General features: G+C 39.9%; 1 protein-coding gene across 3 annotated transcripts in view; it reads left to right on the top strand.

The window, feature by feature from the left end:
- Positions 1–13,312, top strand: part of DEUP1 (deuterosome assembly protein 1) — an 85,567-nt gene that overhangs the window by 51,322 nt on the left and 20,933 nt on the right. For 2 of the 3 annotated variants that reach the window (XM_042838816.1, XM_042838814.1), the window contains exons 2-3: positions 8,437–8,608; positions 12,582–12,704. In XM_042838816.1, coding sequence (XP_042694750.1) covers positions 8,525–8,608; positions 12,582–12,704 — 207 coding nt within the window. In that variant the 5' untranslated portion in view covers positions 8,437–8,524. Of the gene's footprint in view, positions 1–1,769; positions 1,825–8,436; positions 8,609–12,581; positions 12,705–13,312 lie in introns of those variants that run through there. The other variant, XM_042838813.1, reaches the window with a different exon arrangement.

Raw genomic sequence — 13,312 nt, 5'->3', positions numbered from 1 at the left:
TTTAACTCTGTTCCTCACCACTCCCTGGGCCCGGCCATCCAGCCAACCCTTTACCCAGGTAAGAGCACACGGATCCCAGCCACGGGCTGCAGCTTCTCCCAGAGAATTGTGTGGAACACAGAGTCAAAGGCTGCGCTAAAGTCCGAGCAAGCAAACTTCATCACGAACTTCCTTGAAATTCTGCACATACTTTTATTTTAATCTTACATTTTAAAAACAGTGCTCATAATCCATAGCTCTGCCCCAGCTCCGTCCCGGCGCTCTCCTCACGGGCACCGCTCTATCCCCGCCTCGCTCCCCGCGGCAAGGGCAGCGGCGCAAAGCGGGCGGGGAGGGCGGCAGGCGGGAGCGAGCGGGCCGAGGGGCTGTGCTGCGGCCACGGAGCCTGAGGAGCCCGCGGAGGGGGCTGCGGGAGGAGCGGCAGGTAACGGGCGGGGAGGGCTCCGCTGAGGGTCCGGGGAGCTCCGCCGTGTTCGTTCATGCAGGGGTGTCCCGGATCGGCGCGTCCGCGGTGCTTGGGTCGCCTCAAGTGCCGCTCCCTCTTGGAGCCACAGCTCTGCTGTGTCACCCCAGGTGCTGGTGAGGGGTCTGAAGCAAAATTCTTATGGGGAGCGGCTGAGAGAACTGGGATTGTTCGGTCCGGAGAAGAGGAGGCTCAGGGGAGACCTTATCGCTCTCTACAACCACCTGAAAGGAGGTTGTGGTGAGCTGGGGTCAGCTTCTTCTCCCACGTAACAGTGATAGGACGAGAGGTGATGGGCTCGAGTCGCACCGGGGGAGGTTAAGGTTGGATATTAGGAAACACTCCTCAGAAAGAGTTACGAGGCATTGGCACAGGGAGGTGGTGCAGCCGCCATCCCTGCAGGTGTTCAGGAACCGTGGAGATGTGGCACTGAGGGATGCGGTGTGTGGGCATGGTGGGGTGGGCTGATGGTTGGTCATGGTGATCTTAGTGCTCTTTTGCAACCTCTGTGATTCTGTGGTACCAAGGTGGATCCAAGGATGGTGATCCTGTACCTGTGTCACCTCAGGTGCCCGTCCTCTGTGGAATCAGAGGTCCTGTGGCTCTGGTGCCATGCAGTGGTGTTCACACACCTGTATGCGCTGATATCCATCCTCTTGAGAGTCCGTGACAGGTTCCTGTCCTTGCACGCACCCAGGCTTTCTCCAGGTCTCTGTTCCTTCGGACACACAGACCAGGTTGTTCCCAGAATCACACTCTGTCCTTGCCACCAAGACGCTTGAGTGCTGTGTGTCCCCATGCTGCATTTGCTGCACATGGCAACAAATAGTCACTGTGAGTCCAAAAATGTGTTTGAGAGCAATTATGGCCCAGTATAACTTAATTATGAAGAGATGGAATTTGACCTCTGCACTATGACACTGGAGAAATGGCTGCTGACTGCACCCATGAAACTGTGGCAAATTTACATTCGTGTGTTTTGGAGCAGATCACTGATATCACTAGCAGAGAATGATCCAAACCAAATTCCTCATGGAAATCCAGTGGTATCTTCAAGCCAGCAGCACCTCAACTATCTCACTGCTGCATCAAGTGTAGCAGCTGCTGAGAGACCTGAACTTACTCCTGAAGCTTTCATGTTGCCCATTGCAGTCTGTAATCATTTCTCTTCTACTGTTGTTTGCATGGAAGAATCACAGAAATTGAAGGGAAAGCACTGAACTATCCCATATGTACTGCTTTGCTATGTACAAGCACACTTGAGAGAATCTGAATTAAATGATTTCTGCTGTTCCAACAGGTTAACAAGGCTTTAATATGGAGCAGGGCTCAAAAGTATTTCAAGAACAGACTCTCACTAAGTAAGTAAAGACTGTCTGGAGGTTAAATGCATAATGCAATTGAATTGTGTGGGTTTATTAAGGATGTAAAACAAAATACTGATGATCTCGGAAGCAAACATTCTTTTATCCTTTTTGGGCAAGGTGTAAGGAGGCTACTGATACCTAAGACAACACAGTTCAGAGCTTTAATTTTCTACTTTTATTTATTTAAATCCTTAAAATCTGCATACCTAAACAAAAGAAAACAATGAAAAATGGGTTTTATTAAGATGTTAAGAATTTTCATTTTGAATGGTCTTCAAAAATTCTTGAAGTTGCTAGGCTACAGCAGTATAAACTTAAATATCACAGCACTTAAAACATTCAAAACTATTAGAAACAGGGTTGTTGGTTGTTCAAGCTGTAGTTTTATTTTTCACATACAATAACCAAAATTGTTCTGCCAAACATTAAGCACATTTCCCTTCCCAACACACTCATCTTTTTTTCCACATCATCCAAATCGAGTTGCTTTAATCTGAAAAAAAATACAGCACAAACCATGGGTGAGATTTGATGTAGGGTCTCATATCATCCAGCCTGCTCAAGGAACAGAGCAAGGTAAAGAACACTTCTCCATATGTCATATCACATGGTTCTTCATATCGTTCTTACCAAGAAGCGGTCTAGCTAATGAGGCACATGTTGAGTGTAAAAGTACTTCTTAAAGTAATAGAAGCACATATATTCACCCACACCTTCTTCTGGCTGAAGAAAGCTTTAATAAAAGCTGGTTGAACAGGATTTGTTTTTTTCTAAATTTGGAAATACACACATTTGACATGCAGATAAATAGTCATTAATGACAGCAGAATATGAATCATCTCTGTTTTCACTATTATGGAAATAGAGTAAAAGGACTAAGAGTTTGCCTGCATCTCTTTAAAAATGCATTACTTTACAGTGTTTTGAGCCATTTCATAGTAAATGCAACAGAGTAGTTCCCACTTGCTTAAATACAAGTCATTGGTTCCATGTGGGAGGAATGCATTTGTTGTACGCAGTCAGCAGTGTAGGAGTGCTGAATGCTTATGAGTAAAATCCCCATCCTTCTTCCCTTCATGGGAAAACTTTTTCCCTGTGTTTTCACCTGATCCTATATTAAACAAAACATGCCAGAGTTTCCCACCTTCCACCTCCAGTGATGAAATTAAAATTTGCATAATTCTCACACCATATGATTGGTCATATTCTGAGGGAGTGTAATAACCACTGCCTTCAAAACACCAAAGGGATTAAAATAATAGGCACAGCAGCTCTTAGTCCTTCTGTGCTAGTAGTTGGGGATAACTGCTGAGTGCATCTTTATGCAGTGATGTGCATAATGCTACAGTGATGATACAGAGCAGCTCTGGAAGTAAGAACAGAAGCAGTAATCTACAGCTTCAGGTACAGCTTTCCTTTTTTAGTTGTGAATGTACCTAAAGGATCTAGGTAAGGAAGCAGAGAAAGATGAAAAGGAGAAAATTGAGAGACTGAGAAGCTGCTTCAGATGGGATTTTTTCCTTCAACGTGTCCATTTTCTATACTGGCAGTTCTAGGTTCATGAAACTTGCAATAATTGCTGCAAGAAAAATTTCTAGCAACAGCTGCAGAACTTGTCTTGTGGGAGTTGATCTCAAAAGAATAGGTGAAACAACCCGAGAGGAAAGGATGTCAGCCATGGTGGATCTGGAATGGTAATCAGGTGGTCCAGGCTAGAGATCACATTTGGAGTTGAACAGCAATGTTTAGATAATCTATATGATGCACAACAGAGAAAGTACCAATTTATGAAGGCTAAAATCAGATAGCAGAGTCCCTGCTCATTGTTCCCTGACATGTTGCCACCAATCATGGAGTGGTTTGAGTTGGAAAGGACCTTTAGAATCATGCAGTTCCAACCCCTGCTAAAGGCAGGGACACCTCCCTCTAGACCGGGTTGCTCACAGCCCCACCCAGCCTGGCCTTGAATGTCTCTGGGGAGGAAACATCCACAGCGTTCTCTGGGCAACTTGTTCCAGTGTCTCACCAACTCATAGTAAACAATATCCCCCTGACATCCAACCTAAATCTCCCCTCCTTCAACTTAAAACCATTTCTCCTTGTCCTGCTGTTATCTACTCTTTCAAAGAGTTGATTCCTCTCCTGTTTTAGGCTCCCTTGAGGTACTGGCAGGCTGCAATGAGGTCACCCCGCAGCCTGCTTTTCTTGAGGCTGAACAAGACCAGCTCCCTCATCCTGTCTTTGTAGGGGAGGTGCTTCAGCCCCCTGATCATCTTTGTGGCTCTCCTCCAGACCCTCTCCAACAGCTCTCTGTCTTTCTTGTACTGTATCGTGCTGTTGCTTGCTACTTGCTTGCTTTTTTGTTCCGGTCATTCTATGAATGATATTAAATTTTATAAGATTACTAACATTAAAAAACATAAAGATTTTTTAAAGTATTTATAAAATCTTTCCTCGCTTAATACTGATAATGGCAAGTTTTCCAAGATTTGAATTTCTTTAGCAATTGTCACGATTATTATGTATGCACTTTTAAGCACCAAAAACCCTCAGTAAACATATTTCCATGTAAAGGAATTCTTCTTAGTGCACTACACTCAGAAGTTGAGCATGCAAGATATGGAGTACAGAATGTGTGAGGCCAGTGCTTGACTCTGAGCAGAACCTACAGACAGAAGATTTTGGTGTGTCTGCACAGGTATCAGGAGGGCTGACAGTCAGGAAGCTGGTTGAACAGTGAGGAAGTGAAAGATTACCAGAAACATTTACAGCAGGGACATTTTTATCCACTGCCTTTGTTATTTCAAACAGATAGTTAACTTGAAAGAAATCCCAATGTTTCCTCTAGGTATTGACATCAACTACAAGGAGTAAAATGTATGCTTATATTAGGGCCGGTTTTCCATAGCCATTTAGAGCAGAGGCACATGTGAGTACCCGTACTGCTCTTCAGTGGTGCACTGGCTGCAAACTCAGCAGCTGAAGGCTCACAGGCATTAGGGATGTGCTGGTTTAACCTGGCAGATGCCTAAACACAGCACAGTCATTCACTCAACTCCCCCAGAGAACAGGGGAAAAAAAACGAAGTAAACTCATGGGTTGAGATAAAATTATTTGCTAAAATAGAGAAAAGGCAAAGGATAACAGGACAAATATATCCATATTTTTATGTGTGTATATAGCAAGTGATGCACAAGCTATTGCTCACCAGCCACCAACCAATGCCCAGCTAGCACCCTCAGCAATGGAAGGGAGCATGATGAACTCCCACTCCTTTCAAAACTCCTTCCACATGATGTCATGTGGTATGGAATGTCCCTTTGCCCAGTTTAGGTCAGCCGTCCTGTTTCTGTCCCCTCCCAGCTTCTTGTACCCACCCCCAGCCATTTGTAGGAGAGGAGAAACTGGAACAGTCTTGGCACTTTACAACACTGCTTAGCAACAACTAGAAATGTTGTGTTATCAAACATTATTTTTCTCCTACAACCAAAACACAGCACCATAGCAGACACTGTGAAACAAACCAACTCTGTCCCAGCTGAAACAAAGACAGTATAACCTCTGAGTCCATGGTTCAGTTTGTGTTTGATTAGTTGGGTTCTGCTAAAAGAGTTCCTAATTGCTTGGCACGTTCTTAGTTACAATGTCCACTCCAAAAAAATCTGCCAGATTGCAAAGTACATGACACGAAATGGTATCCTGTGCTAATTTTGGATATTGAAATCCTCACCAGCACCCTTTAGGACAGAGTGGTTACATGCCTGCTGCTCTGTGCTTTGTCATTAACTCTTCTGCATGTTGCTGCTACATTATGCAAATGCTGCACTGGCTTTTTTTTGTCTCTGTGACCAAATCTATGGCAATTATTTCATAAATTACTGACTGATGGGTACACTTGGAAGGAGGGGAAAGAGAGCTAGGAAATGGTAGAGAATTCATAAAGGAAGTGGCTCACTTTTTCAGACTGTCGCCCCACAGATATTAATGACTGCAAACCTGATAGGCAGTCACAGAGGCATTTGCCACACAACTGCGTGTACCATATCAAGAGATAGGGTACCAGTCAAGAGAGTTGGTAACTTTTAAGCGTGTGTGAATTAAATAGTCACCAGTTATTGTTCTTTTACTTAGTTTTAGAAAGATTAGTTGAGATAATATTTTTAAGAGGAAAACTCAAAACAGTGACACCACGCTTAGATTTGTTTAAGAGAAGAGATGCTTATCAGACTGCTAAATATATTATAGTGAAAAGTAATAGATTACAATACATTTTTCATCATCTTAGATGATCAAATTTATGAAAGAATACAATTGCTCGTTTTAGGAACCAAAAGAATAAAAGTAATAAGAGGCTTGAAAATCATCCAGCAGTATGAGGAAACTGAAATTAAATTTAGATTAAACTTCAATTTTATGAAGTTTACATGAACAAGAGTACAATGAATAGGCACTGTGACAGAAAAAAGGGAAGAGCAAACAGGTGTTTACTAACAGTACAAGCTATTGACTTAAGAGGGAGACAGATGACACTGCAGAAAAAAACACCACGATTTATTTGTACTTTCATGTAGATACAGCAGTAATTGAGTAACTAATCTCTAAATCGTTGCAGAGGGAAAATGGAGACATTTTCGTAATGATTTTCATAATGGTGAGATAATAGCACTAAAAGGAGTAATTTGAGGATTTTAAATGAGGTTTTTTTCGTGGCCAAGGTAAGACAAGAGTGGCTACTGATGACACATTTCAACACTTCCCAATATGTGCCAAAGATAAGATAAAGGTAGACCAAAAGAAAGTCATAAACTGTATTAGCGGGCAGTTTATAAATGTTATCTATTTAAAACAAACAAGCATATAGAAAACTTTAATTAAAACCATAATAGGAAAAAGAAAGATACAAAAGGAAGTTAAACAAAAAAAATTGTTAACTAATATGAGAAAGGGGCCTATAGATAACAGATGCCACTAATAAAATGTGTGGAAAGTAGAGCTTTACCAAAAAGGAAATGAATGAGATGCTGCGCCTCGAAAGGTTAAAAACTCAATGCATTGCTCACTGGTTGAAAACAATCAGTGAAAGATTTTCCTTCACTTCAGTGAGATAAATGCCATTTCAGCTCAGTCTTTGTAGTGGTCCAAAAATAGCTCTAAATGTTAATGGAATGAAATTCCCCTTCTTTATTTAACGTAAAGGAATTAGGCAAGAGTGTGCATTGTCTCCTCTTCCTTTTCACAAAACACCAGAATCCCATCTTAAAAGGATACAAAGCAGTACGTTGGAAAAATAAAACTGTTAGAAATATTTCAGTAAAAAGTTTTATTTAATTATATTGTCATTTTCTTTTTCCTAACTGGAATGTTTCATCGAAATTTGAATAGATCCACAAGTTTTAGAAAGATCCCGACTTATATAGAGGCTGCCATTCTGAAATGCCAGCTGTAAATTCACAGATGGAGAGAAACACAGTTCATAAAACGATTGAGTTTATTGGGCAATAAAGCCCCCAAAACACTTAGGGAAAAAATCTCATATACCCAGAAGAACTGTAGAATGTAGGTGTAAAATAGGCATTTCTACAAATGGAAATTTTTGGAGTGCTGAAAAAATTGTGCAATTTCTTGCAAAGAAAGTATCCCTGACTAAATTTGTTATCATTCTTATTTCATTTTTTACTAATACTCATTATCAAATACAAAGTTTGAATTTATATGGAATAAAGAAATCTCCATGTTAAAGTTCAGGTGCTTTTTATGTGTCTGCTAAATGGTATATACCATCTGATTTATTGCTCCCATATAAGTACAAGAAGATGACTAAGAGTATCTTTGACTGCTTTAAGTTGCTGATATCTCATGTATTAGCCATATACCATCATTTTATTCCTTATGATACATCATATTCCTAAAGCAGCAATGCAAAAAATGTTCCATCCCTGACAGTGAAGTTGTACTGCAGAGGACGTGATCAAAACTTAGCCTCTTAAGTTTGGAAAATTTCCAATGTTTATGGTCTCCCCAAAACAAGGTCATTTTCAAAACGCCCTCATTTCTGTGCATCCTGGTGGTATTAAATATGGGTAGTGTTATAGAAGCCTCTTTATTTAAGTTCATTTTCCACAACAGGAAAATAGAGTGTAAGTGTTGAACCAGCAATCAAGCATAGTGACTAGCTTTCAAGCTAGCTGTTTAGTAACTTCCTCCAGTAAACTCTTTTTCCACCATTGCTCAACACTTAGTAGGAAGTCCTGTGCCCATAAGCAACTTGATATTGTCCTGCTCTTTTTCTTGGAGCTTCAGCCTGTATACTTTCTACTCAACTTATGCTCATACAACACTTTGTCTCTGAGGGAGCGAGAGGATATCAAGCACTATTTATGCTAGGCAAAAAGCCAGGAATATGCTGAATATTCAGATTTGGACTTCAGGCAAGCTTATGATTTAAGTTTTGAAAGTATCACTTTTCCATTGCTTTCCTTTCTGATGTTGAAAAATGGCTACTTCCATCAGAAGTAAAATGAAGTCTTAGCAATGTTACTACAAATTTGTTTTCTCCCTCACCCTGTATTTAAAAAAAAATGGTTTTTCTCATTATTATTGTTACAGAGCCTCTTCATGTGAAGCTGCTCTTCAGGATGTATTGCATCAAACTGTCATCATAGTAAACAGCAAGAAAGTAGAATGGGAAAGGAAGATGAAAGCTTTCAAAGCACGGATGGATATCCAGCATCAAGAATCAGCAAGTGCCCAAAGCAAACTGGATCAAAAAGGTCAAGAGGTATTTGAAAATATCAGATCTGTAAAAAAGTTTATATCCTGTGAAGAAGTGAGTAGTGTGATCACAATGCTCTGTTTGTAGGCTTATTTGATCTACCATGCAAAAATAGCAAACTCTTTGGAGGTCACAAATTATCCTTACTATTTTGATTTAAAGTGGGCTTCTGTTCTGAAAAGTGATTGTAAAAATGTCATTCAAAGTCCCATATTTCTTTTATTTCCTTAAAGTTTAAATCAAGTATTCTCAGATTAGCTTTGAAAAGATAATTTGATTTTTTTTCCTAGATGACAATACTTCTACTTTAATCAGAAATTTTAAATGGAAAAATGCAGTTCCAAAAGTTTGACAAAATTATGTCACTGTAATTCATATTTATACACCATTTTTATCATTTCACATGCTGTACTGGCATTGAATGTTAATTTCAAACTGAAGGCACCAGCGGATCTGACATCAACTGCAGTTCAAGTCGTGTGTGCTGAGTACTGTCTCAGAAGTATCGGTGAATCCTGGCACGACATTCAGCTCCATTGCAAGACATCTGAAGTTAGGTGTTAGGTGTTTACATGTGGGTGTCCTCATGTGTGCTAGGAGCCAGTGGGAGTCTTGAAATGGATCTCTCTCTCCCTAACAAACAACTGTAGGAACTTGGCCTTTGTCATTGCAGTCAAAGGAGCCAAGAGAATAATTCAGCTAGCCAGTCCTTAAAGCATCAATCCATTTGCCCACACACAGATGTTATCTGAAATATTTTAGCACATTGCAACTGGCTTTCAGCTGCCTCTCCAAAAACAACTAGGTATCTTGTAGGCTCTTTGTCATATTTCCCATGTCTCTGTGAAAATCTCAGATAATTCAAGATGTAAACAATTCAAGCAAAATTCTTATGTTGGGGCACAGCAGCTCATTTCTATAGTTGGGTCAGAAATGCTTCGTTAAGGGATCTTTCATGACAGACTCACATAGTTTTATCATTAATTCATCATATAATATGCAGATTGATTGCTGCAATCTGGCTTTGTGGTGTGTTTTAACTACTTTGTCAGCAACTGGAAAACTTACAGAAAACTAACTGCAAAATGGCTCAGAATTACGAAACTCAGCTTTGTGCACTTAAATCTCAACTAAGAAAAATATCAGTTTTGTTATTTTCTGATTGCATTATAAAAAACTCATACGTGTCTTATGGTATAGACACACCTTTATGGATTTTGGGCCCCTCACTGCAAGAAAGATATTGAGGCCCTGGAACGTGTTCAAAGAAGGGCAACAAAGCTGGTGAGGGGTCTGGAACACAGGGCTTATGAGGAGAGGCTGAAGGAGCTGGGAATGTTCAGCCTGGAGAAGAAGCTCAGGGGAGACCTCATTGCTCTCTATAACTTCCTGAAGGGAGGTTGCAGTGAGCTGGGGGTCGGCCTCTTCTCTCGTGTAGCTGGTGATAGGACCAGAGGGAATGGCTTCAGGCTGCGCCAGGGGAGATTTAGGCTGGATGTTAGGAAATGCTGCTTTTCTGAAAGAGTGGTCAGGCAGTGGAATGGGCTGCCCAGGAAGGTGGTGGAGTCACTGACCCTGGAGGTGTTCAAGGAACGTTTGGATTCTGTGTTGAGGGACATGGTGTAGTGAGAACTATTGGTGATGGGTGAAAGGTTGGACTGGATCATCTTGTAGGTCTTTTCCAACCTTGGTGTTTCTGTGTGTGATTCTGTGTGAATTGTGTAATACAAATGATGCTGACTGTGGCTTCTAACCTGTCTCCATTGTCCTGTACTGAGACATACAAACTCTTTGGATGCATTTTGATGTGAAGACAAGTATTTAAATTTCTGACTATGGACTACTAACCTATAACCTCAATAAAACACATAATTAGATTCATGCTAATATGATTTGGATGCACATTAAGAATTTTGAGATTTAAACTGCTCTTGCCACTACTTTGCTATAGACTTTTTTCTGTTATTAGTTTGATTGGTTTACAGGGGTTATTAAAGAAGTCTGATAACTTTCCACAAGGGAACACAGCAGTAAAACCAGAGTAGCCTGGCTTTGTGGAGTTGTTTTGGCTTTGTATGTGTTGCTCTGTGTCTGTGCTTTTGTTCACCATTAGTTTTTCGTTTCAGTTATGAATTCAGATCCATAACAAATTCCAAACTATTCTGATTCTGTTTTTAACAAGTTCATGTCCACATCTCTACATTGTTTTTCCTGCTATTCTACTGTTTCCTGCATTGAATTATTCTACCAAAGAGTAAGTGTAATTAAAACTTTCCAGTCATCACACTTACCACAGAATTCTTAAATTGTCTAAATTGGGAATCATTATTTTCACTTAAAGGTGATAACACTTATCACCTACAGTCCATCAAGCCAATAAATATAGAATTTATTTCAAAGATGTCTCGTTTGGATTTTGTGTTGAGGGACATGGTGTAGTGAGAACTACTGGTGGTAGGTGGATGGTTGGACTGGGTGATGTTGTAGGTCTTTTCCAACCTTGGTGATTCTGTGATTCTGTGATCCTTTCTCTCCCTTCTTTTGGTTCTTATCTTCACTTGAACATTATACCTCCTTTAACAATGTACATCCTTAAGAGCTGCCATTTAATTTTGCATAAATAGCATGTTAATATTGACATCATTGTATCTCTCTGTGCAGATGTTGTCTTAAAATCCCTTGCAATTTTTGTTCCTTCCTAATCTTGACAGAAATAGAAAGGGCTGCTTTTTCTAGCTCTCCCTAACAGTATTTAGACTATTCAGAACAAATTTCTCTATGATAACAATTCTTCTGTAGTCCTCGGTGCTTTTTACCCTTGATACTAATATGAGCAACTGTTTAACGAGCAACCTTCCCACAGAAGGTTTATATTCCAGTTGACTGCAATAAAGTATTATTTTGTGTTAGAGAAATAGCTCCTGATAGCTAATCTGAAACTCTTAAACCACACTTTTGCACTCATTCACATGTATAGCATTTTGTTATACTTCAATAGCAAAAACTTCAGGGATTCATCTTAATTATTTTCTGGTTTTCTTTTTGTTTTTTTAATTTAATTTTGTTTTGTTTTTCCTATAGTGATACTTAGTTACTCTCAATTTGAAAATGGCAGAAAACCTTTGGCACAAGAAGGAGAATCCATTCTTGTTCTAAGCACTTTAGCAATTAAGTGCCTTTAGAATTTAATGTCCAAGTCTGAGCTGCGTCATGCTCCCTTTAGGAATGCAAGGAATCCTTTAGGATGGAAGGAATTAAACACTCCTGGAATACGATTCCTCTCAGTGTATGCTGAGATGAGAGAGGTGAAATGTATAAGCATTTGAGGGCAGCTCTTTCTAACTCTGAATAGCAGAGCCCTCCTCAGGCTGATGTAGAGTAGCAAACTGTTCAGTGACCACACTTCTGAAGAATCCTGTACTTCTGCTGATACCTTCCTGACTTTGCCTTTGACACCTAAGCCATGCTTTCATAGCAAGATCAATAGGCAGAACAGTATTTGGGGTCTAATTCTCAAAGATGCTCTTTGGAACTCCACGATTCCAGAAGAAAGGAATCACCCCATGCATAACCTTTCATCAAATTCCATTATAGAAAGGAAATGCGCAAGCCTAAAATATTTTAGTGATAATCCTTCATTTTGGTTGATGAAGCACCCTTTAAAATTGTTAACACAAGATGGCAGTAAACAAGTGTAAAAATTTCACATAAGCACAGAGGCAGTGACACTATGGGTAATGGTGCCATAGAAATCTTCAGCATAATTAAGTAGTTGTTAAATGAACCTACTTGAAATGTTAGTTTACATTTGAGGGAGAGCTTAGTTCATCTCCAAGAAATTCATTTTATTAAATGCTTCTTCATTGTATTGATTAAATATTAGAATGTTGAACTTGCACTAGGCAACTCTAGTTTAATGAGAACTTTGGTCACGCAGTCATCCTTGACAGATTCTGTCCCCCTCTGCTTTTATTTTTAGTTTTTGAAGCTGACACGTAGTTATAACAAGCTATTAAAACAAAAAAATCATCGAAGTAGAGAAATAAGTAAAGAAAGCCTAGAGACATCAGTTCTTCTGAACAACTTAAAGAAGAAACTGGAGGTAAGAATATTTTGTTACCACCCTCTATTTTCAGTATGCCTCTAGAATTAATTTCTTGGTTACAGCTGTAAACTCCAAATATCTGATTCTTCTACAAAAGACACGTAAGAAAAGGTGCATAGTTTGATACTGAAGTTTTGTTCTTTCGCTGTTTTATTAGTGTTGTTGTTAGTTTTATGAGTTAACATACATCATTTGCTTCATAAACGTATTGATAAATAAATTTTACTTCCTGTAAGCGTACTGGAGAGTATCATCTGTTTAGGCATGAGAGTTTTTGCATGAGCAGGATTTTGTCACATGATATCTACCATTAACATAAGTCTTACAGACTTCAGGACAACTTCTATTGTGTAGGGCTAGATAGAATAAGGATTTAAGACTGAAAAACTGTTTGTTATAGACGCATCCTGTCAGCACTTACATGTCTGAGGCCATCCACAGCTTTGACTTCAGTGCTTAGTCTCCCTAGGTCACACATCAGCAAGGATAAGGCACTTAAAAATACAGTCTGCAGAACCCAACATTTTGAGTGGGGAACCAGGTAATCTGTGATGCTGAGGGTAGGACTCAGTCATATTCTCTGTTCAACCAGACACAGAAAGTAT

Source organism: Centrocercus urophasianus, unplaced genomic scaffold, assembly GCF_019232065.1.
Source record: "Centrocercus urophasianus isolate 14NV4802_14NV808 unplaced genomic scaffold, USGS_Curo_1.0 seq_9, whole genome shotgun sequence".
Classification (NCBI taxonomy): Eukaryota; Metazoa; Chordata; class Aves; order Galliformes; family Phasianidae; genus Centrocercus; species Centrocercus urophasianus.
Note: the sequence above shows the minus strand (reverse complement) of the source record. Positions and strands in the feature narration are given on the sequence as shown.